This window comes from Thalassophryne amazonica, chromosome 3 (genome assembly GCF_902500255.1).
Source record: "Thalassophryne amazonica chromosome 3, fThaAma1.1, whole genome shotgun sequence".
NCBI lineage: Eukaryota > Metazoa > Chordata > Actinopteri > Batrachoidiformes > Batrachoididae > Thalassophryne > Thalassophryne amazonica.
Genome location: NC_047105.1, coordinates 64755531 through 64777910, shown reverse-complemented (window position 1 = coordinate 64777910; position 22380 = coordinate 64755531). Strand labels below are relative to the sequence as shown.

The following is a 22380-nucleotide window of genomic DNA, read 5'->3' as shown; positions in this document are numbered from 1 at the left end:
TGGGCCTGCCTTCACTGTTTAAAGCTGCAATGTGTATGATTTATTGTCACCTAGTTAAAAATTGCATTATTCAGTTCACCTAACTTACATGTCTTTAGAAGTGGGAGGAAGCTGGAACACCTGTACGCAACCCACGCACACATGGGCAGAACATGAAACTCCACACAGAGCCCGAGGTGGGAAACGACCCCAGGACCTTGCTGTGAGGCAGCAGTGCTAACCACAAGGCAACTGTGCCTCCCCTTCCTTACGAAATGTAATAAAATTATTTTTGTTATTAACAGCAGATGCCAATATACAGTATAATGGAGAAGAAATTTCCAACGGCTTGAGTTTTTAAGCGTTTGGACAGTTCCAAAATGACACCAGGTTTTACTACATTTCGTAGAACTGTATATGGGGTTTCATCATGCTTTAAACAAATTTTTTACTTTAAAGTGACCAAGCCATTTCATTTCTCTCTCTCTCTCTCTCTCTGTCTGTGCTCGCCATACCTAAACTTCCTTTTATGTGTTCTGAATGATTTTCAGTTGTTTTTATGCAAAAAAGTATGACTTGATGTTACATCGTGTTACGCTTGGTGGCTTCCTGATGGTGTCTTGCTCAAGATGCTGACCTACAGGAGGATGTTATCGCTGCCATATTATTATTTTTGCCTGTGTATGGCCTGTCAGTCGTATTTGGATAAGGAGGTTTATTGTTTCCTACATCACCTGGGAGTCCTACTGGGAGTAGTTCTTGGCCTCTGGTTCTTCTTGTCAACGAGTTCTGGTTCAACAACCCTTTCTTGCATGATCTACTTGCCCCCTTGCAAGCAGATCTTAAATCTTGCTATTCTTGGTCTGTTAGCCATGATTCACTGTAAAAATGGCAATTATTAGAAATGAAACATTGCAATAAAATTAAAATCTAGAACAGCTTTCCATTATCCTTGCCACATGGATGGGGCAATTCCTGTTAACAAAAAAAAAAAATACCATGAAAAGGTGTAGAAGTAGACTGAAAAATTCATGGTAGGAAATATTTTTCCAAATAAAAGATTAAAGCACATAAACGAGCTGGAGTTATAAGTGAGCTCAAACGGTTGCTTGAAGGTTAAACAACCTGTCAGCAGCTACCTCGGGTTAGCTAAACTCGACAAGTTGACAAATTGGCAGCTGTGAATCACTGAAATTTAAAGTAATCTCAGAAGTACGACGGCTGTTTGTTGCGCTGTTTAGTCGAATAGGTCGTGACTGTAAAGATGGCTGAAGATGCTGAAGAGTGTCTTTTGGTGCAGAGGTCGGGCGCTGATCCTGCTCTGTTAGCCGGCCTCAGAGCGCTTCGGACCCTGGCGGCCGTGGAGAAAAGCAGCCGGCTGTCGGTGCACTTTGACACAGTCCAGACAGACATTCAGCCGTTTATGAGGAGGATTCTGGTAGTGTGGATGCTGCAGGTACACACATTAGGCACCAATATTAAACTTTTGGCCCTGGAATATTAGCGAAACGTTTTTGATACATTGAACCAATTGCTTCAGAAAATGACTCAGTGTTCAAATGCTCAAGAAAAGTTGAAACAGCACCACAGTGGAACTTTTTTGGAAGCTTTATTGTCTTTATCCCTGATAATAGATTTTAATATTTCACATGCAATTTTGATTGACAGAAGCCAAAATGAACGAAAAAGGAAAAATGGAAATGCGGTACTGGTAGGTAGTGACGTCACAGTGGCAGTCTGTGATGCCAAATGACACTTTAGTGGCATAAAAGGCCTTTGTTTTGTTACTGTACAAGGAAAATAGACAAAATCTAAAGTCAGTTGTTTTCATTAAGGCTGGTGTGCCACTGAGATGCCACAGGTTGCCACATTTAGAGCTTTAATTCATTTGAAAGCTTGTCTCTTAGTCTTGTCCATCCAAATTGGAAGTCCCAAAAACCAGTTTTATTTGTTATTATCTATCGTCCACCTGGTCGTTACTGTGAGTTTCTCTGTGAATTTTCAGACCTTTTGTCTGACTTAGTGCTTAGCTCAGATAAGATAATTATAGTGGGCGATTTTAACATCCACACAGATGCTGAGAATGACAGCCTCAACACTGCATTTAATCTATTATTAGACTCTATTGGCTTTGCTCAAAAAGTAAATGAGTCCACCCACCACTTTAATCATATCTTAGATCTTGTTCTGACTTATGGTATGGAAATAGAAGACTTAACAGTATTCCCTGAAAACTCCCTTCTGTCTGATCATTTTTTAATAACATTTACATTTACTCTGATGGACTACCCAGCAGTAGGGAATAAGTTTCATTACACTAGAAGTCTTTCAGAAAGCGCTGTAACTAGGTTTAAGGATATGATTCCTTCTTTATGTTCTCTAATGCCATATAACAACACAGTGCAGAGTAGCTACCTAAACTCTGTAAGGGAGATAGAGTATCTCGTCAATAGTTTTACATCCTCATTGAAGACAACTTTGGATGCTGTAGCTCCTCTGAAAAAGAGAGCTTTAAATCAGAAGTGTCTGACTCCATGGTATAACTCTCAAACTCGTAGCTTAAAGCAGATAACCCGTAAGTTGGAGAGGAAATGGCGTCTCACTAATTTAGAAGATCTTCACTTAGCCTGGAAAAAGAGTCTGTTGCTCTATAAAAAAGCCCTCCGTAAAGCTAGGACATCTTTCTACTCATCACTAATTGAAGAAAATAAGAACAACCCCAGGTTTCTTTTCAGCACTGTAGCCAGGCTGACAAAGAGTCAGAGCTCTATTGAGCTGAGTATTCCATTATCTTTAACTAGTAATGAGTTCATGACTTTCTTTGCTAACAAAATTTTAACTATTAGAGAAAAAATTACTCATAACCATCCCAAAGACGTATCGTTATCTTTGGCTGCTTTCAGTGATGCCGGTATTTGGTTAGACTCTTTCTCTCCGATTGTTCTGTCTGAGTTATTTTCATTAGTTACTTCATCCAAACCATCAACATGTTTATTAGACCCCATTCCTACCAGGCTGCTCAAGGAAGCCCTACCATTATTTAATGCTTCGATCTTAAATATGATCAATCTATCTTTGTTAGTTGGCTATGTACCACAGGCTTTTAAGGTGGCAGTAATTAAACCATTACTTAAAAAGCCATCACTTGACCCAGCTATCTTAGCTAATTATAGGCCAATCTCCAACCTTCCTTTTCTCTCAAAAATTCTTGAAAGGGTAGTTGTAAAACAGCTAACTGATCATCTGCAGAGGAATGGTCTATTTGAAGAGTTTCAGTCAGGTTTTAGAATTCATCATAGTACAGAAACAGCATTAGTGAAGGTTACAAATGATCTTCTTATGGCCTCGGACAGTGGACTCATCTCTGTGCTTGTTCTGTTAGACCTCAGTGCTGCTTTTGATACTGTTGACCATAAAATTTTATTACAGAGATTAGAGCATGCCATAGGTATTAAAGGCACTGCGCTGCGGTGGTTTGAATCATATTTGTCTAATAGATTACAATTTGTTCATGTAAATGGGGAATCTTCTTCACAGACTAAAGTTAATTATGGAGTTCCACAAGGTTCTGTGCTAGGACCAATTTTATTCACTTTATATATGCTTCCCTTAGGCAGTATTATTAGACGGTATTGCTTAAATTTTCATTGTTACGCAGATGATACCCAGCTTTATCTATCCATGAAGCCAGAGGACACACACCAATTAGCTAAACTGCAGGATTGTCTTACAGACATAAAGACATGGATGACCTCTAATTTCCTGCTTTTAAACTCAGATAAAACTGAAGTTATTGTACTTGGCCCCACAAATCTTAGAAACATGGTGTCTAACCAGATCCTTACTCTGGATGGCATTACCCTGACCTCTAGTAATACTGTGAGAAATCTTGGAGTCATTTTTGATCAGGATATGTCATTCAAAGCGCATATTAAACAAATATGTAGGACTGCTTTTTTGCATTTACGCAATATCTCTAAAATCAGAAAGGTCTTGTCTCAGAGTGATGCTGAAAAACTAATTCATGCATTTATTTCCTCTAGGCTGGACTATTGTAATTCATTATTATCAGGTTGTCCTAAAAGTTCCCTAAAAAGCCTTCAGTTAATTCAAAATGCTGCAGCTAGAGTGCTGACGGGGACTAGAAGGAGAGAGCATATCTCACCCATATTGGCCTCTCTTCATTGGCTTCCTGTTAATTCTAGAATAGAATTTAAAATTCTTCTTCTTACTTATAAGGTTTTGAATAATCAGGTCCCATCTTATCTTAGGGACCTCGTAGTACCATATCACCCCAATAGAGCGCTTCGCTCTCAGACTGCAGGCTTACTTGTAGTTCCTAGGGTTTGTAAGAGTAGAATGGGAGGCAGAGCCTTCAGCTTTCAGGCTCCTCTCCTGTGGAACCAGCTCCCAATTCAGATCAGGGAGACAGACACCCTCTCTACTTTTAAGATTAGGCTTAAAACTTTCCTTTTTGCTAAAGCTTATAGTTAGGGCTGGATCAGGTGACCCTGAACCATCCCTTAGTTATGCTGCTATAGACGTAGACTGCTGGGGGGGTTCCCATGATGCACTGTTTCTTTCTCTTTTTGCTCTGTATGCACCACTCTGCATTTAATCATTAGTGATCGATCTCTGCTCCCCTCCACAGCATATCTTTTTCCTGGTTCTCTCCCTCAGCCCCAACCAGTCCCAGCAGAAGACTGCCCCTCCCTGAGCCTGGTTCTGCTGGAGGTTTCTTCCTGTTAAAAGGGAGTTTTTCCTTCCCACTGTAGCCAAGTGCTTGCTCACAGGGGGTCGTTTTGACCGTTGGGGTTTTACATCATTATTGTATGGCCTTGCCTTACAATATAAAGCGCCTTGGGGCAACTGTTTGTTGTGATTTGGCGCTATATAAAAAAAAAATTGATTGATTGATTGATTTATTGGTTTGACATTGATTGGGGAGGGCACAGTGGATTAGTGGTTAGCACTGTTGCCTCACAGCAAGAAGGTCCTGGGATTGTTTCCCACTTGATACTTTCTGTGTAGTGTGCATTTTCTCCCTGTTTGGGTGGGTTCCCTCTGGGTGTTTTGGCTTCCTCCAAAGACATGCAGGTTAGGTGAATTGGAAACTTTAAATTGACTGGCCCTGCGATAGACTAGCAGTGTGTTCAAAGTGTGCCCTGCCTCTCACCCAGTGAGTTCTATTTCATTCCTTCTGACCGCCAGAGGGCGGTGCTTTAGCACCTGGATAACTACATGTGCGCAGCACAGAGGTCGAGAATATATACCAACAAAGTCACGCCATTGGATGTGACTTGGGTGACATCACTGGTTGTCTTTATATACCAGACACACCCAGCGCTTGCTTCTTTTCTACATTCTCGCATTCTTAGAGGTTGAGAACACGTTTAGCTGCGATTGCCGCTCTCGCTTGTAGCCTCGCAACCCACCTTCGGTTGGAGCAACGTGCACTGCACACGTCCTCCAGAGGCTGCAAGACACGGCTTCACCGTTTTTTGTATTCTTTGACTGACGCCTGTCGTGAGTACACCTTCCTAAATGTCAGGTGTGCGCCTTTGCCGCTGCCCTGCTGGGTATTTTCCTCTGTGCACATTAGCTGTGGTGTTTCGATGAAAGCTGGCTATTTGTTTAGTTGTGTCACTAACCCCGTTAACTACGTGGTAGTGTGTGTATCTGAACCAGTATAGTGTACTGTGTTGGGCTTGCCGTGAGTGTTTTCCACTCCTTGAAGTACTTTGTCTGCACTGCCGCCATTTGCTAAGTTTAACAGCTCCGCTAGTAGCTAGTGTTGTCGTCGTTGCTCTAAGTGACTTAGCACTTAGGCTGTGAGTTTTTCGGCTGTGTGCATCGTGTTATTACTGTGGCTGTGAGTGTTTCACGCTCCGGGCCTTGTATTAGCTTTTACACTGTGAGTGTTTCACGCTCCGTGCCTCGTGCCAAGTCTGTGGCTGGAGTGCTTCACGCTCCGTGCCTCATGTCAAGTCGACGGCTGTGAGTGCTTCACGCTCCGTGCCTCGTGTCAAGTCGACGGCTGTGAGTGCTTCACACTCCGTGCCTCGTGTTACTATTTACACTGCGTGTGATTCACGCTTTGTCTTTCCATTTGTAACCGTCAGGGCTTGTGTTAGCCATCTGCACGCAGTCCACAATGTTGACAGGGCCTTTGTTGCATGGCTGTAGTACCTGTTTGGCTCCCTTGAGCCCAGATGATGGACATATGTTTTGCCCCTCGTGTCTTGGGATCAGACACCTGAGGAAAGCCCTGACTGGAGATGCCTGCCTCAATTGTGCCAGCATGCCACTGGCAGAGAGATCTGCTAGACTTGCAGCATTGGAAAGTGGAATATCTAGTGCGACTTTGGCCTCCAGCCCCAGGAAGGATGAGGCTGATCAGACCAATGTAGTTACTCAGCAGGAGGAAGATGTCATGTCTATTGCTGCGACTGATTCCTTGTACATGACAAGTGATATAAACTGTGTGGAGAATGAGGATGAGAGGGGTCTTTCTCCAAGCCATTCATTAGTGGGCTCTCACACCTCTGAGGCAGAGTCCCTGCCGCAAACCGGACCTGGACTATCCTTTGTCAAGCAAACTGTTCAGTTGGCTTTATCCAGGCTTGGGGTCGACAATCCCCCTGCGGAAACCACCGCTTCAAGTGCCTTTTTCAAAGTCACTCAGAAGCCTGAGTTCAACGTTCCAGTTTAACAACCATATATCGAGGAGCTCCACCGATGTTGGGCGGACCCCAAATCATTGACCCATCTATCGCAGGACTGCAGAGCCCTTAGCTCTATGTGTGATTCGGCGCAGTATGGTCCGAACCGTATGCCCGCCGTTGACAGCATTATTGCGAACCTGGTTGTGGCTCCAGCTGATGCTGCTCGGCCGGATGCCCGCTGCCCACGACCTCAGTGTAGGGTCACTGATGACCTCCTCACCAAAAGCTATGACATAGCTGCTCGCATCGGTCGCCTAGGCAACTCGCTGTCCCATTTAGCCCTTGCCCTCTCAAAGTCTTTGAGGGAGGCAGAGGTTGATGATGCTTCGCAAAGTCTTAGTGATGCCTCACTCCAAACCTTTGCGTATATTTCCAGAGAGCTTGGCAGACTGATGTCAACCCTTACCATCACTAGACGTCAGGTGTGGCTTGCGCAGTCCCCCCTGTCCGAATCCTGCAGAGGCACACTCCATTCGCTGCCGGTTCTTCCAGGCCAAGTATTTGGACCTGTGGCCCAACAAACTTTGGAGCGTGCTGTTGAGGCTAGTAAATCTCGGCAACAGTTTGTTGACCTACACCGGTCTTCCAGACCTCAGCCAGTCAGACATGCTACAGCTTTTCACTCTACATCCAGGCTTCCGCCGACTCCCAGAGCTGCACGTGCTTTTGTAGTTGAGGGCCAGCTCTCCCAGCGGCCTGCCTTTCGGGAGCCTACGGGCAGACCCCCGAGAACTGATCGGTTTCACAGAGCTTCCAGTAATCGCGCCCAGAGGTGCTCAGGGATGCGAGGCAGAGGTGGTCGGGTCTGACTGCCAGTGTTTGGCCCCCAGCCGTTTTTCACGAAATCAACTCAGCCACTGGGAGGCTCAAGTTTAAGACCCATGGATCATTTCGACCTTGTTTGAAGGTTACAGAATTCAGTTCAGATGTCGTCCTCCAAAGTTCAATGGGGTGAGGATGACTGTTGTTTCCAACTCGGTGCAGTCTGCTGGCCTACAACGGGAGATTTTGGAACTCCTGGAGAAGGGGGCCATAGAGCCAGTTCACAGTTCAGACCAGCTCAGGGGGTTCTATTCAATTTACTTCCTTGTTCCAAAGAAGGATGGCGGCTTTCGTCCTAACCTCGATCTCCGACATCTGAATCGTTATATCAAAGTGCTGCAGTTTCACATGCTCCGCACAGTAGACGTCCTTCAAGCTATCACAGCAGGAGACTGGTTCACAAGTGTCGACTTAAAAGACGTCTATTTCCATGTGCCAGTGGCGTCTCATCACAGGCAGTTTCTCCGCTTTGCTTTCGAAGGTCAGGCATACCAGTTCAGGGTGCTTCCTTTCGGCCTCTTTCTCGCCCCTCGTACATTTACCAGATGTATGGCTGCAGCACTAGCCCCATTGCAAGCTCTTGGATTAAGAATCCTACCCTACTTAGACAATTGGCTTGTCTGCGCTCCGACTCAGGGGCAGGCGCACAACCACGCAGCTCTTCTACTGAACCCTGTCTCTCATTTAGGACTCACAGTGAACTTTGCAAAGATTTCTCTTGTTCCCAGTCAACAAACGACCTTCATCGGCATTGCCATCAACTCCCTGACTATGACTGCATCGCCATCCCCACATAGAGTGGACGATGTAATTCGTCTCGTCTCACACATTCAACGGGCTGTGACGCTGCCTTTTGGTTTACTGCTCCAGTTGATGGGCAAATTGACTGCAATGTCACTAGTGGTACCTTTGGGACTTCTGTTCTTACGTCCCCTACAGTTTTGGATCAACAACCTAGGCCTCAACTCAAAGTTGCATCAGCACAGGCTTGTACGACTCTCCAATCAGTGCCTTCTGCACCTCAGACCCTGGGGGAACGTGGACTTCATCTGCAGGGGTGTCCCTCTAGGCTCCGTCCCTTCTCGCCGAGAGGTGGTTGTTACAGATGCATCACTCAAAGGTTGGGGGGCCGTGTGGAATCACAGGATGGTGAGGGGTGTCTGGAGTCCTCAGGAGAGATTCCAACACATAAACATGCTGGAGCTTTGCGCTGTGCGACTGGCTCTCAAGCATTTCCTCCCGGCCCTGAGAGGAAGACATGTTCTTGTCCAGTCGGACAACACGTCAACAGTCTATCACATAAACCATCAGGGGGGCACCAGGTCCAATCACTCATTGGCAGAAACTTGGAGGCTTCTCTTATGGGCGTTGCCTCACCTTCAAAGTGTCAGAGCCGTTCATCTGCCTGGCATACAGAACAGCGCCGCGGATTTACTCTCCAGAGTGCAACCCCAACGGGAGAGTGGAGACTGAACCCAATTGTGGTCCAAATGATCTGGCAGAAGTATGGCGTAGCGGAAGCGGACCTTTTCGCTTCAAGCACCTCAACACATTGCCCACGGTGGTACTCCCTCTCGGAACCAGACAGCACGCTGGGGCAGGATGCATTGGCTCACCCGTGGCCGGATTGCCTCCTTTATGCCTTCCCTCCTCTCCTGCTGCTGATGTTGACACTGCACAGGATAGATCAGAGCAGCCACAGGGTGCTGCTGGTTGCTCCATTCTGGCCGGGGAGGATTTGGTTTCCCATGATTTACAAACTCCTCGAGGGAGAACCTTGGGCTCTCCCGGAGAGGAAGGATTTGTTGTCACAGCTACAGGGGAGGATTTGGCACCCTCACCCAGAACGCCTTCAACTGTATGTGTGGCCGTTGAGGGGCCGGACTCCTTGTTAAGTTCTTGTGACCAGGGTGTTGTTCAGACTATCCTTAATTCACGTGCTGCTTCTACCAGGGCTTTGTATGACAACAGATGGAAGCTGTTTGCGCGGTGGTGTGAGAACCAAAAGTTAGACCCGGAGCCTTTCCCTGTGCCTATTCTCCTCAAATATTTTAAGAACTGCTGGAGAAAGGACTTTCTGTCGCTACCTTGAAGGTTTATGTTGCTGCAATCTCTGCCCGGCACGTCTACGTTGATGGCTGGTCAGTGGGTTCACACCTCTTAGTGTGTCGTTTTTTTGAAAGGTGCTCTACGTTTGCGGCCTCCAAGGCTTGCACGTGTACCTTCATGGGACCTTCCTCTAGTCCTGGAGGGTTTAAGCTTAAGCCCCTTTCGAACCAGTTGAAAGTGCTGATCTTAAATGGGTGTCAGTGAAGACTGCCTTTCTACTTGCACTGTCTTTGGCTAAGCGGGTGGGAGAGCTCCATGCCCTATCAGTCGCTGGGGACTGTTTGCGATGAAATTCTGACGGATCTGGGGTTACGCTGTGGCCTAATCCGTCCTTTTTACCCAAGAGAATTTCAGCTTTTCATGTTAACCAGCCAGTTTCCTTGGCTGTGTATGTCCCACATTCTGATCCAGGATTATCTGTTTCAGGTTCCCTGTGTCCTGTCCGAATGTTGAAGCAGTACATTAGTGCGACTGCCGGGATCCGGAAAACGGATGCCCTGTTTGTGTGTTACGGTGATCACAAAAGAGGCTGTGCTGTCTCAAAGCAGCGACTCTCACATTGGGTCGTGGATGCCATTTTACAAGTATACAGGTCCAGAGGTCTTCAGCCTCCTAAGGTTACATGCCATTCCACCAGAGGGGTGTCCATCTCTTGGGCTGCACTGAGAGGTGTCCCTTTGAGTGATATTTGTGCTGCTGCTACGTGGGCTTCGTCCTGTACCTTCACCCGCTATTACAGACTGAATGTGGCTGCTCCTCCTGCAGTGACTTCGGCGGTGTTGTCTGCCTCCACTCCCCACTGCTGATGCGAGGTGAGTGTGACTCTTCGTGACCTTGTTGGTATTAAGTCATCCAGGTGCTAAAGCACTGCCCTCTGGCGGTCAGGAGGAATGAAATAGAATGAGAGTTACGAATATAACTACGGTTCTATGAATTCCGGATGACAGCCAGAGAGTTGCTTGTCACTCAGAGTCTTGCGAGTTCATTCCGAAAAGAAGCGAGCGCTGGGTGCGTCTGGTATATAAAGACAACCAGTGACGTCACCCAGGTCACATCCAATGGCGTGACTTTGTTGGTATATATTCTCGACCTCTGTGCTGCGCACATGTAGTTATCCATCCATCCATCCATTTTCTTCCGCTTTATCTGGAGTCGGGTCGCGGGGGCAGCAGCTCAAGCAAAGCCGCCCAGACCTCCCGATCCACACACACTTCCCCCAGCTTCTCCGAGGGAACCCCAAGGCGTTCCCAAGCCAGCCGAGAGATGTAGTCCCTCCAGCGTGTCCTGGGTCTTCCCCGGGGTCTCCTCCCAATGGGACGTGCCCGGAACACCTCTCCAGCGAGGCGTCCAGGGGGCATCCGGAAAAGATGCCCAAGCCACCTCAACTGACTCCTTTCGATGTGGAGGAGCAGCGGCTCGACTCCAAGCTCCTCCCGAGTGGTGCTAAAGCACCGTCCTCTGGCGGTCATCTAGAATTCATAGAACCGTAGTTACATTCGTAACTCTCATTCTGGAATAAGCTCCAGTTGTTGCAGTATCTGACCAAAAGGTGCTCTATATAGAGAGAACAGCAGAAGGCCTAATATAGACCCCTGCGGTACCTCACATTTTAATGGAACCAGATTTGAAGTACTGTTCTTAGGGGCACTACATGTATTTATATTGAACTGTATGGTAAAGAGGTGACTGTTGGGGGCATACAACTGTATGCAGAATACACAGTACAACTGCACTATGATTATAGCCATGTGTATTTGTTTCCGTAAGTCACTGATGTTTCATTTCCACAGACTGTATGTTACCCTATTTCATGATCTGTGCAGGAGGAGGCATGGCCACTCCCTTCAGCCTGTGTGTCGAAAAGAGGAAACAGTGAGCCAGCCTACTGAAGCGAGCAAATGGATTATTTTTGTCAGGAACTTTGGAAGCATAAATGGAATTGGTTAATTTGCCTTTTTCTTCCAAAACATAAACCTGAAAGTGTACTGATCCCGCATTTGTATTGAATCACTCTCCCCATATGAGGTCACATCGCATTTGAGTTTAGAGCAAAAATGCCACTATCTTATGATAAAAGTTGACGTTTTTATGAATTGGTGTAAAATTTCAGGGATGAGATGGCTGCCGATTGTGACACTGTGTACAATGATTTCAAATCTGTGCAAAGTGAAGTTTTATGAGAGGCCGTCATTTGTGCAAAACACAAACAAACTTAAAATGGGCAGGGAGTCTGGCATGATATATTGCAAACAAAACAAAACACTTAATGTGCTGCACAGTAAATTCATCCCAACATGAATGACAAGAGATATAATCAATTCATAAACATTTAATGAGAAAAGAGTTTAGATTTACACTTTGTCTCACAGTGCTGAAGTAGCTGTCAGCAGCTCTCTGCTGCTCAGATTACAGAGACTGTATGTAAAAACCAAAGGCATACTGAACCATGACATCTAAACACAAATATGAACTGACTGTGATTTCTGTGCACTGTGACACCCCTAGTTGTTACACAAGACACAACGAGAGGAACTAGATAAGTAATACCCCCATCACACATAGATGGAATCACACAGAATGGCGTCAGAATTATGAATCGGTGGACATCCAAAAATTTCAGTTCCAAAAGGTTCTGACAGCCATCTGCGGAAGTCCACACAGTTGCTCAAAATTGGCCGGCGGCCCTGAGTGTGATGCACATGTTCAAAACCCCCCGGGTGCCATCGAGATGGGACACCTATCTGATGGCGATCCGTATGTAATTGGAGGACCATCTGACCGCAATTTACATATTCAATGGCGGCAAAACGGGATCTGAAACGATTTGAGCGCATACGTGGGAACTTCGAGATGGATCTGGCACGGCAAAGCCTGCCAGTATGACCTGCATGTGCCACGTATAAAAATGTCCATCCCGGAGCGCAAAGGAACAGTTGAAATGTTATGTGGCACGCTTCATCATGATAATAATTAGGAATTATTATCATGTACAGTGAATATGAACAGCGGCTATCAAACCGAAAGCACTGTGCGCTACTGCGCGCATGCCACTGCAAATCTGAACAGGCTGTTATATCCACAGTTGCCCTTACAGTACTTTTTATTTGTCCATTCTTTCCCCTGGGCGACTTAAATAATGGGAATATTGTCTCCATCATAACTGTATATAACACAGGCAGCTGCGCCTTTCCATGGTGCGCAGTAACGCATCATTGCACACGTCAGGCTCAGAGCTGCACGGATCTCACCCTGTAATATATGATCACCTTCTAACTCTGTAAGCGATATGACATGGAAGTGTAGTGCCAGGCCGTTACACCATTAATAAACATGAATCTCACCTCCAACAGCGGTCCAGGATTGTTTCACAGTGCATATGTGGATGTGGAGCCGAAACCAGCAGCCTGTCGTTAAAATCCTCTCACCCAAAATAAAAATTAATTCCCATGTGATAATCCAACCATCGCGGTGGCCAGACTTGCGTTGTGCTCCTGAAATGAGCAAAAAAGAAATTAAAGTTCGCTGGAAATGCTCAGACTGATGCATGGGACAGCATGGCACAATGCCAGCAAACTTTCAGCAAAGCTGTCTAATGGCATTAAGTGGTGGGCGCTCTTAGTGGCTCATATATGCATATACACACACACAGACACTTGGCTGAGTGATAATTGCAGCCCCACGCACATGTGCGTAGCAGCAGTCTGTATCATCCACCTGTTGTCTACATGCACTTTGGATGCCATCATCCAGGTGTGGATGAGGTACTCTGGATGTGTTCCGACATGGCTGACCACACCTCTTTTCCTCCTGACTGCGTTGGATTATGGCAATATTTGCAGTGTTGGGCATGGTTCCTCCACATTCTTGCTATGTGTGACGGGGCTTAAGATGCCAACCACAGCAGAACATTGTCAGTAATCCCAAAATAGATCTCAAACCTATCGAATAATATATGATGATTGAAGATGTCAAATACAGCACTAAAGTCTAACAATAGCAGCACTGTGGTGGTATCCGAGTCCATTGCAAGCAGAAGATGATTCACTACTTTATTAAGTGCTGACTCTGTGGAGTGATGCCTTATAAACGCAGGCTGCAGAGGCGCAAAGAAATTCTTTTTGGCAAGGTAATCCACAAATTGTTTTGAAATCATTTTTTCAAGCATTTTAGAGCACAAGGATAAATTTCATATGGGTCTGTAATTTTTTAGTGCACCTGGATCTAAGTTTTCTTAAGAATATGAACCTGAGATTAGTGACAGGTTAGCAGATTTCAGCATTGCCAACCCAAGTGTAGCCCAGAGTTCCTTAAACAGTTTAGTTTAGATATGGTTACACAGTTATGTTTACATACCACAATTTTTCTCTTACAGTAGCAAAACAGTATTAGTGAAGAGCATGTTTTTGTTCCTTCATATTTCAAAATAGGCATTGCATAACTTCCTCAATGTTAGTAACATAAAATGAATGGGGCTGAAAGTGGAACATGGTTGTGCAAAAGCCCTATCCAAAAGCAAAACAACAAGATTTATGGCTGCTGATCTGTCATAAATGCAAACCAGAACATCTGGCCGCACCCAAGTTGATTTTAAGCCATTCAACTGCTGACAGATTGCCAGGGCACCTCAGTGTCATAGGCTGACACAGAGGTGCCACTACCTGCTAATGCCACCAGCTTTTCGGACAACTGAGTCAGAACATGATTTGAAATGAATTATTGAAAACATTAATTGTCTCTTGGCTAATTATGTAAACGAAACTGTTCTTCTCTACAGGTGTGTGAGGAGCAGAAATGTGAGGAGGATGTGTTTCCACTGGCGGTGCACCACTTGGATTCATACCTGAGCCGTTTTGCTATTGAAAAGTTCAGTTTACAGCTTTTAGGAGCTGTTTGTTTGTTTGTGGCCTCAAAACTGAGAGAGACGGTTCCACTGACAGCCAGCAAGCTTTGTGTTTACATGGACAACTCCATCTCAGTGTCTGACATCTTGGTAAACCTCATTTATCTCAAGTCAACATGCTGATATGCAGACTCACACCTGTAACCATAATGTCACAGATATTAGGGTTGCAGATATCACTTTACATCACTAAAAATCTGCCATAATGAAAATGTCATATAATGAAACATATCCACCAGAATTTATCATAGCGCATAGTGACATTTAAAACTTTGCTTTAACTAAACGAAAAGCCCCAATAAAAAAAATAAAATAAAATAAATATGGCAAATCACCACACTGTACAAGCTGGAGCTACAGAATGTTTGGAAGTTTTGATTTAAAAGATTAATGCTGTTACTGCATGTCAAAACCTGGATGTATCACATACCAACTATTCTTGCGGCATCTCCAGTTGCACGTGCGGAATGGGTCAAATATCACAAAATGGCCTTTTTGCTAACATAACCCCTGAACATAACCATAAACTAAAATTACAGTCAGGTCCATAAGTATTTGGGCAGTGACCGTTTTTGTCGTTGTGTCTGTACTAGAGACGGGACGATAGTACTTTTTCTTGCCTGCCACTGGAACCTTCGGTATATGCTGAAACCAATTCAACACCATTTTCCTTATCTTGAAACAATCTATTAATAAATTCTCTGCATGTACTTTGGTAGCCTAGCCAGCTCACAGACCATCAACTCAAACTGTGAAACAAATATTGTACTCCCTGAAAGGCAAACAGACGTGGGTTTAACAAAAATATTACATTAACCATTTACAAATTACAGCTGTTTTTATACACTCCACTTTCAGACCCCTTAAGTAACAAACTTGTTATGTGTCGGACGCAGCTCGGAGAACCGACCAGCGTTTGAAGGACCCAGTATGAAATAAGCAGAGCACGGTTCAAAGGATAACTGAATTTAATACATAACAGTGATAATATAATAACAAAAAGGTGCGGCCTGGCGTGGTGCGCTCCCAGCAGCGCTAACGGTCCGGAGCCAGAAGCTGTTTCGGACCCAAGGACCCCGCCGACACCCCCCAGGTGGCCGCAACAACCGAGTCTGTGAAAGAAGGAACCATTATGTGAGTCCACACTCTACACACAGAACACTTAAAGGTGTACAAACAGCAAACACTTCCTGGCTTGATTACTGATCAGCTTCCCAACCTGCAGGCATGGAACATCCCGTTCACAAAACTCCACTGCAGTGGAAGCTGATACATGACTAACAAACAGCTCAATACAATAAGGTGTGAGGGACACCACATTTACTGACTGTATAACAGTTAGTCACAAAATCTAACGTACCTCAGGAAGTGTGCTGACGAGCGTGAGACCTCACCCCCTCCTCTTTCACAGACTGTGCATCAAACCTGGACGTTCTCAGCATCCGCTGCTGATGAGATGGCTCCCGAGACGACGATCTCACCCGTCTGGTCACAAGGTCGAGTCTCTGGCAAATACACACTGTGCACTCCAGTCTTAAATGCCAACATGTTCCAATCCATCCAGATGCACCACAGCTGTGAGTCCTGACGAGTCGCAGGTGATCAGGGTGAGGTCCTGACAGCCTCAGCAACACAGCCACTCAGTCTCAAACGCACGCCACCTGGGAGGAAAACCAAAAAACAGAAACAAACCGGCAGCCAGGCCCCCCCAGCCATATAACAAAACTAATGGTCTTGTCACACCTTGACAATTTAGCCTGCGTATGCCGACATATTAAAAATACGCAGAATACACTGGCATACATCTAATAGGTTATGGGTAAATTTTGTACAAGTTAAGAGCATGTAGAAGCACGCTGGTATACATCGTAGTACAGCAAGGTCGTTGAAAGATTTTGTGCATACGCAATATTTTGAAGGCATGTCAGCGTATGGCTCATACATCCCGCCTACGCGGACCATAGGTTGTAAGTAAGTTATGTGATTTTTGACACACGTTAATTGTAAGTTACTCTTAAGTTGAAATATGTCGAGATAATGTTTAGCGTACCCCAAAAAATTGTAACCTATGAGTAACGTATATCGAACTTACCTCCCTCCAACGCATATTGATGTACGTATGTAGATATATTTGACGTGTTTCAGATGACCACAGAGCTTACTCAACGTGTCAGCAACGGTATAACGGCATATTGGCAGCATTTTTGATACGTCAGCATAAGCTGGGTAAATCATCATGGTGTGACAGCTGCATAACCTATTCAATGTAGCCAGCATACACTGGCTAAGTTGTCGAGGTGTGACAGGCCCATAAATACTGTATAAGCATTATTGATAATATAAATCATGACTTTTACACCCAGTTACAGTCAGGGGATGGATGAACATTTACAAGTCACTGAATAGTCAACTGACTCGTCAGCTTCATGTACATCAATCATTAAGAAATGCAAAGAAGTATGGTACTTGTATGATAAATCTGTCTGGTATAGCCAGCTCTCAAAAACTGAGTGACTGCACAAGGAGAAGAGAGAGAGAAGCCACCGAGACACCCATGCCAGAAGCCAACAGGCTTCTGTGACTGTGATTAGAGAAACTATCGTGCACTGTTTGTCTGCTGCATAATGAGTCATACAGCTTCATGGTGGAGTGGCATAGAGAAAGAGCTTCTTCAAAAGGTGTCATGAACTTTCTGCTACAGTTTGCCTGAAGTCATATGGGAGACTGAGTTTTAATGGGTGTCTTGGAATTTAACATGTGAATCAGTACACAGAATCAGGTCATTCAAGTGCCGATACTGAAATATGTCATAAAACGCAAACAAACCGCTTACATACACAGGTTGTCTGAAGTGGCCTTTAGGTGCTTGTTTGATTTACACAAACTAGGCAAGAGTAGCTGAGGCCATGAAAATAGTAACGGCTATGGAAATCTGACATTTAAAGCCAATGATCTTAACCCAAACGATGGATCTCTATTATGTCAAGGCAGTTCTACAGTCCACACAAGTATGTGCCATATTTGGTCCAAATCAGGTTGAAAATCAAATTTCATGAACTTAATCTTTGCCCAAATTCATTTTTTTAATGGCAGTTTGGAGACAAACCTTCACTGACAAAAGTTTGGTAGAAATCAGCTAAATGACCTGGGAGTAGACGACCAATAAATAAGCTACATGACCTTTCACCCCAGTGACTGACCTTTGGCAAAATTTGGTAGTGCTGAGAGATTCTGGAACCCATCCCATATGTGTGCCAATTATGCATATCAGTGTAAAAACTTCAGTTTTGACCTTTGACCCCCAATGATTGACCTTTGGTAAGTTTAATGTTGCTGGGCAATTTGTTGCTGAGCCACTCCCATATGTGTCCTCAGCTTGGAGCAAATCAAAGTTAAGTCTGGGAGCACATGCTGGTGCCGCACTTCACTGCATCCATGACACCACTGATCTGCCTTGCATCCTGGATGGCAACCACCTGCACAGACAACTGGAATCGAAATGAAAAAATTTAAGTTTGACCTTTGGCCCCAGTGACCTTGACCAAAATAGTCAATTTGATGCTGCCTAGGTAATTCTAGAACCCACCTTCACATGTCTGCCAAGTTTGATAGACATTGTAGTTAAAAAACAAACAAAAACAAAACATATTTTTAAATTTGATCAGACATGGTATTTGCCAAAACAAACTCTTTTAAGGGCAGGTATTGCATTGAGTGTCATCCACATACCAAGTTTGGTGGAAATCAGCCAAACAGACAAGATAAACCAAAATTTTGACCTTTGACCCCAGTTACCTTTACCAAAACATGATTCCCAGTTTCTTCACTCACATCTCCAGAAGCCTATAATTTTATAGCTGTCACTGGTGTCTTGGTGGCTCACCTCAGTCGTCTCCTTCCAACATTACTCAATTTTTGAGAGTTGCCTACTTAAGACATATTTTCCATACAGTACCAAACTGTTTGTATTTCTTAGCAATTCATGGAAATGAAGTCCAAAATGTGTTTCAGGCCTTAAATGCAGGAATGGATGTATATTTACAAATGAAATGAAGTTGACTGCACAAAACATGAAATATCTTGGGTTCACACTGTCTGCAATAAAATAGAAGTCAAACTAAATGCACTTCGGTTGTTTGTTTTCCATTTTCCATATCACTCCAACTTTCCCTCTTTTGGTGTATGATTATAGTATGATGTGCTTTTGTTGCAGCAGTGGGAGGTGTCTGTGGTGTCCAGGCTAGACTGGTATCTTGCATCTGTGGTGCCTTCCGACTTTCTGGAGCCAATTCTTCATGCTCTACCCTTTGTTGGCCCTCACCACTTTAAAAACATGCGCAGGCATGTCCACACCTTCATTGCTGTGGCAGCCATAGGTAACTAACAAGAATTTTTCTTTGAACATGCAGCAGAAGACAAATATTTGAATTGTGGGTCTTCTTTTTTTTTTTTTAAGGTTTTGTGTGTGTATGTGTGTGTGTGTGTGTGTGTGTGTGTGTGTGTGTGTGTGTGTGTGTGTGTGTGTGTGTGTGTGTGTGAGAGAGAGAGAGAGAGAGTTAAATGTAACCCATCAAAATAACTTTCTACCCTGTGAACAAGTGGACACAGCACTTCATTTCAGAGACAGAGGGCTGAGTTTGTGTAATCCTGTATTGTCCACCATGAAAGACCTGTGTCCATCTATTCAGCTGGCTCATTTCCCACGATTCTCCTCGATGGAGCCCGAGGCGACGAGTCACCGGGATACAGTCTGGTCATTTAGTCAGTGTGTGACACAGACGCCTGAAAAATGAAGCTATTTCCTACTTGTTGACTTTGTAGGTCATTCTAAAAGGTGTCCATGTTAACTGAATGTCTGACTTTTTGTTTCACTGTCTCCCTTTGCCTGCAGCAGTTAGTCTAATGTGTCGCATTATTGAGTTTTGGGAAGTGTCTGGTTTGAAGTATTTGCCTTTGTCTCTCTCAGGGTGTGTCTCTAATGGGGCTATCCGGTTTGTCTGTCTCAGGTGTACTGTGTGACAGCTACAGCATTTGTGTACTCAGAATGAAATCAGTCACTGTAACTGAGAAATATGCATTTTAATTCTTTAACGTTGTTTCTGTCCTGTGCTTAGATTGCCAGTTTTCAGTGTTCCTGCCCTCCAGTGTTGCATGTGCATGTGTGACTGCTGCCATACAGCGGTTGAAGTTACTGCATGACGCCGATTCCGCTGACTTAGTGATGAAGTTTTTGGCTAACCTTTTGGCCATTGATCTGGTGAGGGCAATGTTTAACTGACATTTGCAGACATTCTAATCCCGTAATATCTTCTGTATCTTTTGACTTTGCTCTGTTGACACCACTGCCTGGTGCTTTTGGAATTTACAAACTCCCTTATCAAACAGGATGATAAATATTACAAACAAATATTTGTATGCTTAGGACAGCTTTGCACTCATGACACAACTTGAGCTCTAAGAAAAACGTCTGGCCTTATGTGCAGCCTGTTTATTTTTTGTTTTTCTGACCCTGAGCAGAATTCTCTGGTCCTGTGCTTCGTGCAGCTGTCGGGTGTGTTGGAAATCACTTTGCCCTCTTGTTTCCTGGCTCATGTCGGAAGCACAAGAGGCTCAGAGGTCAGCTACACCCCTGCCGACATTCAGGACATCGCATTGACACCTGTGACGTCTCAGGAAATCAAACAGTAACACTCATGGCCGGGACACATTTATTAATTTAGATCATATTCTTCAGCCAGGGTAGGAAGTCAAAACTGTGCACTCAAATAAATGTGCTGTTAGTGACTTTTACATAAACCTGTTAGCAAATATGCCAACTTATGTTCACAGTAATTCCCATTATTTCAAAAATGTGTTCACCATAATGTTGATTGAAGTACCTTTTCTTGGGGGAGATAGTTTCAGAATGGGGTTCATGTCCTGCTACACCACTTATGTTCTTTTGACATTTAAGGCTACACCTGAAGCTTAGTGTGTTGCATATTATAAATGCGGTACTTTCAGTACTATTGTTTGGAATTTTGGATTGAACAACATTTAATAAAGCTGTAGTGGGTGGTTTTTTTGGGGGGTGTATATAGCATTCATCACCATCTGTTCATTAGTATACAAATAATGAATATTTATGAGTTCAGTGGAATGAATATTTACTTCAGTGAAAGCTGGAATGTTCTAGCATTCACTGAATTAAATATTTGTTCCATTGAAAGAATGAAAAAACATTCATTATTTGTTTTATATAATGGCTAAAATAAATCCACATCATTTGATATTTTATTAATTTATATGATATACAGAAAAGGGACTTACATTTTGGTGTTCCATTGGTGCTTAACAGTCTAACAAGAACTTTAAATTGGAGTCCAAAATTGTGATGATGTAGTCCGTGACGCTGTGCACTGACTTCGTGTACTTCCAAAAAAACAAACAAACAAAAAATTGCATAGTTCCTCAGTCCAGTGAAAAATCCCGTCAGGAATTTGCCATCTTATTATAACAGCTCTTCATGCCTCCAGACGGCTTACAGTGTAGTGGATTTGTTTTCTTTTTTTGTGTGTTAGAAGAATTAGCAGCATCATTTAGATCCTCCAAATCGTCATCGGCCAGCAAAACAAACATGCCATGTTTAGCTAAATGCCGCCCCCCGGTAGTGTGATAGCGCGGGGTGGCCGGGCGTGCAATAGCACATTTCATATAGCACCAAAATTACAAGTACATGCTAAAAAAACACTATTGCATGGTCACTGAAACACAGCGGCAAATGGTATGAATAATCCATGTCACGTAATATCCAAGACCAATCAAATGACAAGGATCCACTCTGCCGTTATATAATGTATAATGATCTGCAACAATGAATCGATGTGTTTATAGCATACAATGGGCCCTTCATATCTACCTGGGAGCCGCCCCCTCTTGGAGCCCACCATGTTGCTAACTCGTGTCTTTGCAGTAATACAAAAAGGACATATTTACTGTACCTTTTGTAGTTTACAGCGTGGCCAGAAGACTGAAGAAAAAAAAAAGAATAGGAATCCTCACTCATTGCTCGTGCAGGCTAACAAATGTGAAAAACCTTCATTTTTGTAATGCATGCAGCTAACCAAAAGAGAAGGCAAGAGATCACGACTCACCATCATTAAGTGAAAACATGAGAGGAACCAAAACTGACCAGTAACAGCATAATGCAATCTGCAACCACACCACTAGATGGCACTAAATCTTATACACTGTAGCTTTAAAAATGTTTTGCATATAGATAATCCTTAGAATTTCAAATATGTTTCTGCATGGTTTCAACTTATACCACTGAATTCTTGATTACAACTACATTAAAACATCAGGTCACTAACAACATAAAGCAGACCTTCAGCATTTTATTTCTTATTTTTATTAAAGTCAGAAAAAAAAATGGCAGATGACATTCATGTAAAAGAAAAGCCACCTTTGGCAAGGATGGCTTTTGTTGCTGAGACGTAAGAAGATAATTTTAGAACATGTATTTGAGACATGAAACGCACAAAAGGTTTGAAATACCCAAATACTTATATTAAACTGAACAACAAAATGCAAAAAAACCCCCATTAAATGCATTTTTTTTTCCATAAAATTGCAACATTTTTTAAAATCAACAATAAATTACAGTTCCTGGTTTACTGTTTTACACACATACACAGAATTTAATCTGATAAATTTCAGTTTGCCACATATGACTTTTTTTTTTTTAACAATACATTCCATACATTTCCAGCATGCAAGCAACAGTATACTTTTTCCAAGATGCAGCTGTTATTACATGAAATGATATTCAAACAGTTCAGTAAATTGGTTTTAAAGTTTTTCCAG

General features: G+C 43.7%; 1 protein-coding gene across 1 annotated transcript; it reads left to right on the top strand.

The window, feature by feature from the left end:
* The first annotated feature begins 1163 nt into the window (after nucleotides 1-1163).
* On the top strand, nucleotides 1164-20383 carry ccnd3 (cyclin D3). The gene is made up of 5 exons (XM_034166566.1): nucleotides 1164-1435; nucleotides 14410-14625; nucleotides 18749-18911; nucleotides 19650-19792; nucleotides 20053-20383. The coding sequence occupies exons 1-5, from the start codon at nucleotides 1244-1246 to the stop codon at nucleotides 20221-20223; spliced, it is 885 nt and encodes a 294-aa protein (XP_034022457.1). The 5' UTR covers nucleotides 1164-1243; the 3' UTR covers nucleotides 20224-20383.
* Nucleotides 20384-22380: the final 1997 nt, after the last annotated feature.

Excerpts from the sequence above, each read along its gene's own strand:
- ccnd3 (XM_034166566.1), top strand. The coding sequence starts at position 1,244 with ATGGCTGAAGATGCTGAAGAGTGTCTTTTGGTGCAGAGGTCGGGCGCT. Across the intron at positions 1,436-14,409 it reads TGGTAGTGTGGATGCTGCAG|GTGTGTGAGGAGCAGAAATG; the intron begins GTACACACATTA and ends TCTTCTCTACAG. Across the intron at positions 19,793-20,052 it reads ACCTTTTGGCCATTGATCTG|AATTCTCTGGTCCTGTGCTT; the intron begins GTGAGGGCAATG and ends GACCCTGAGCAG.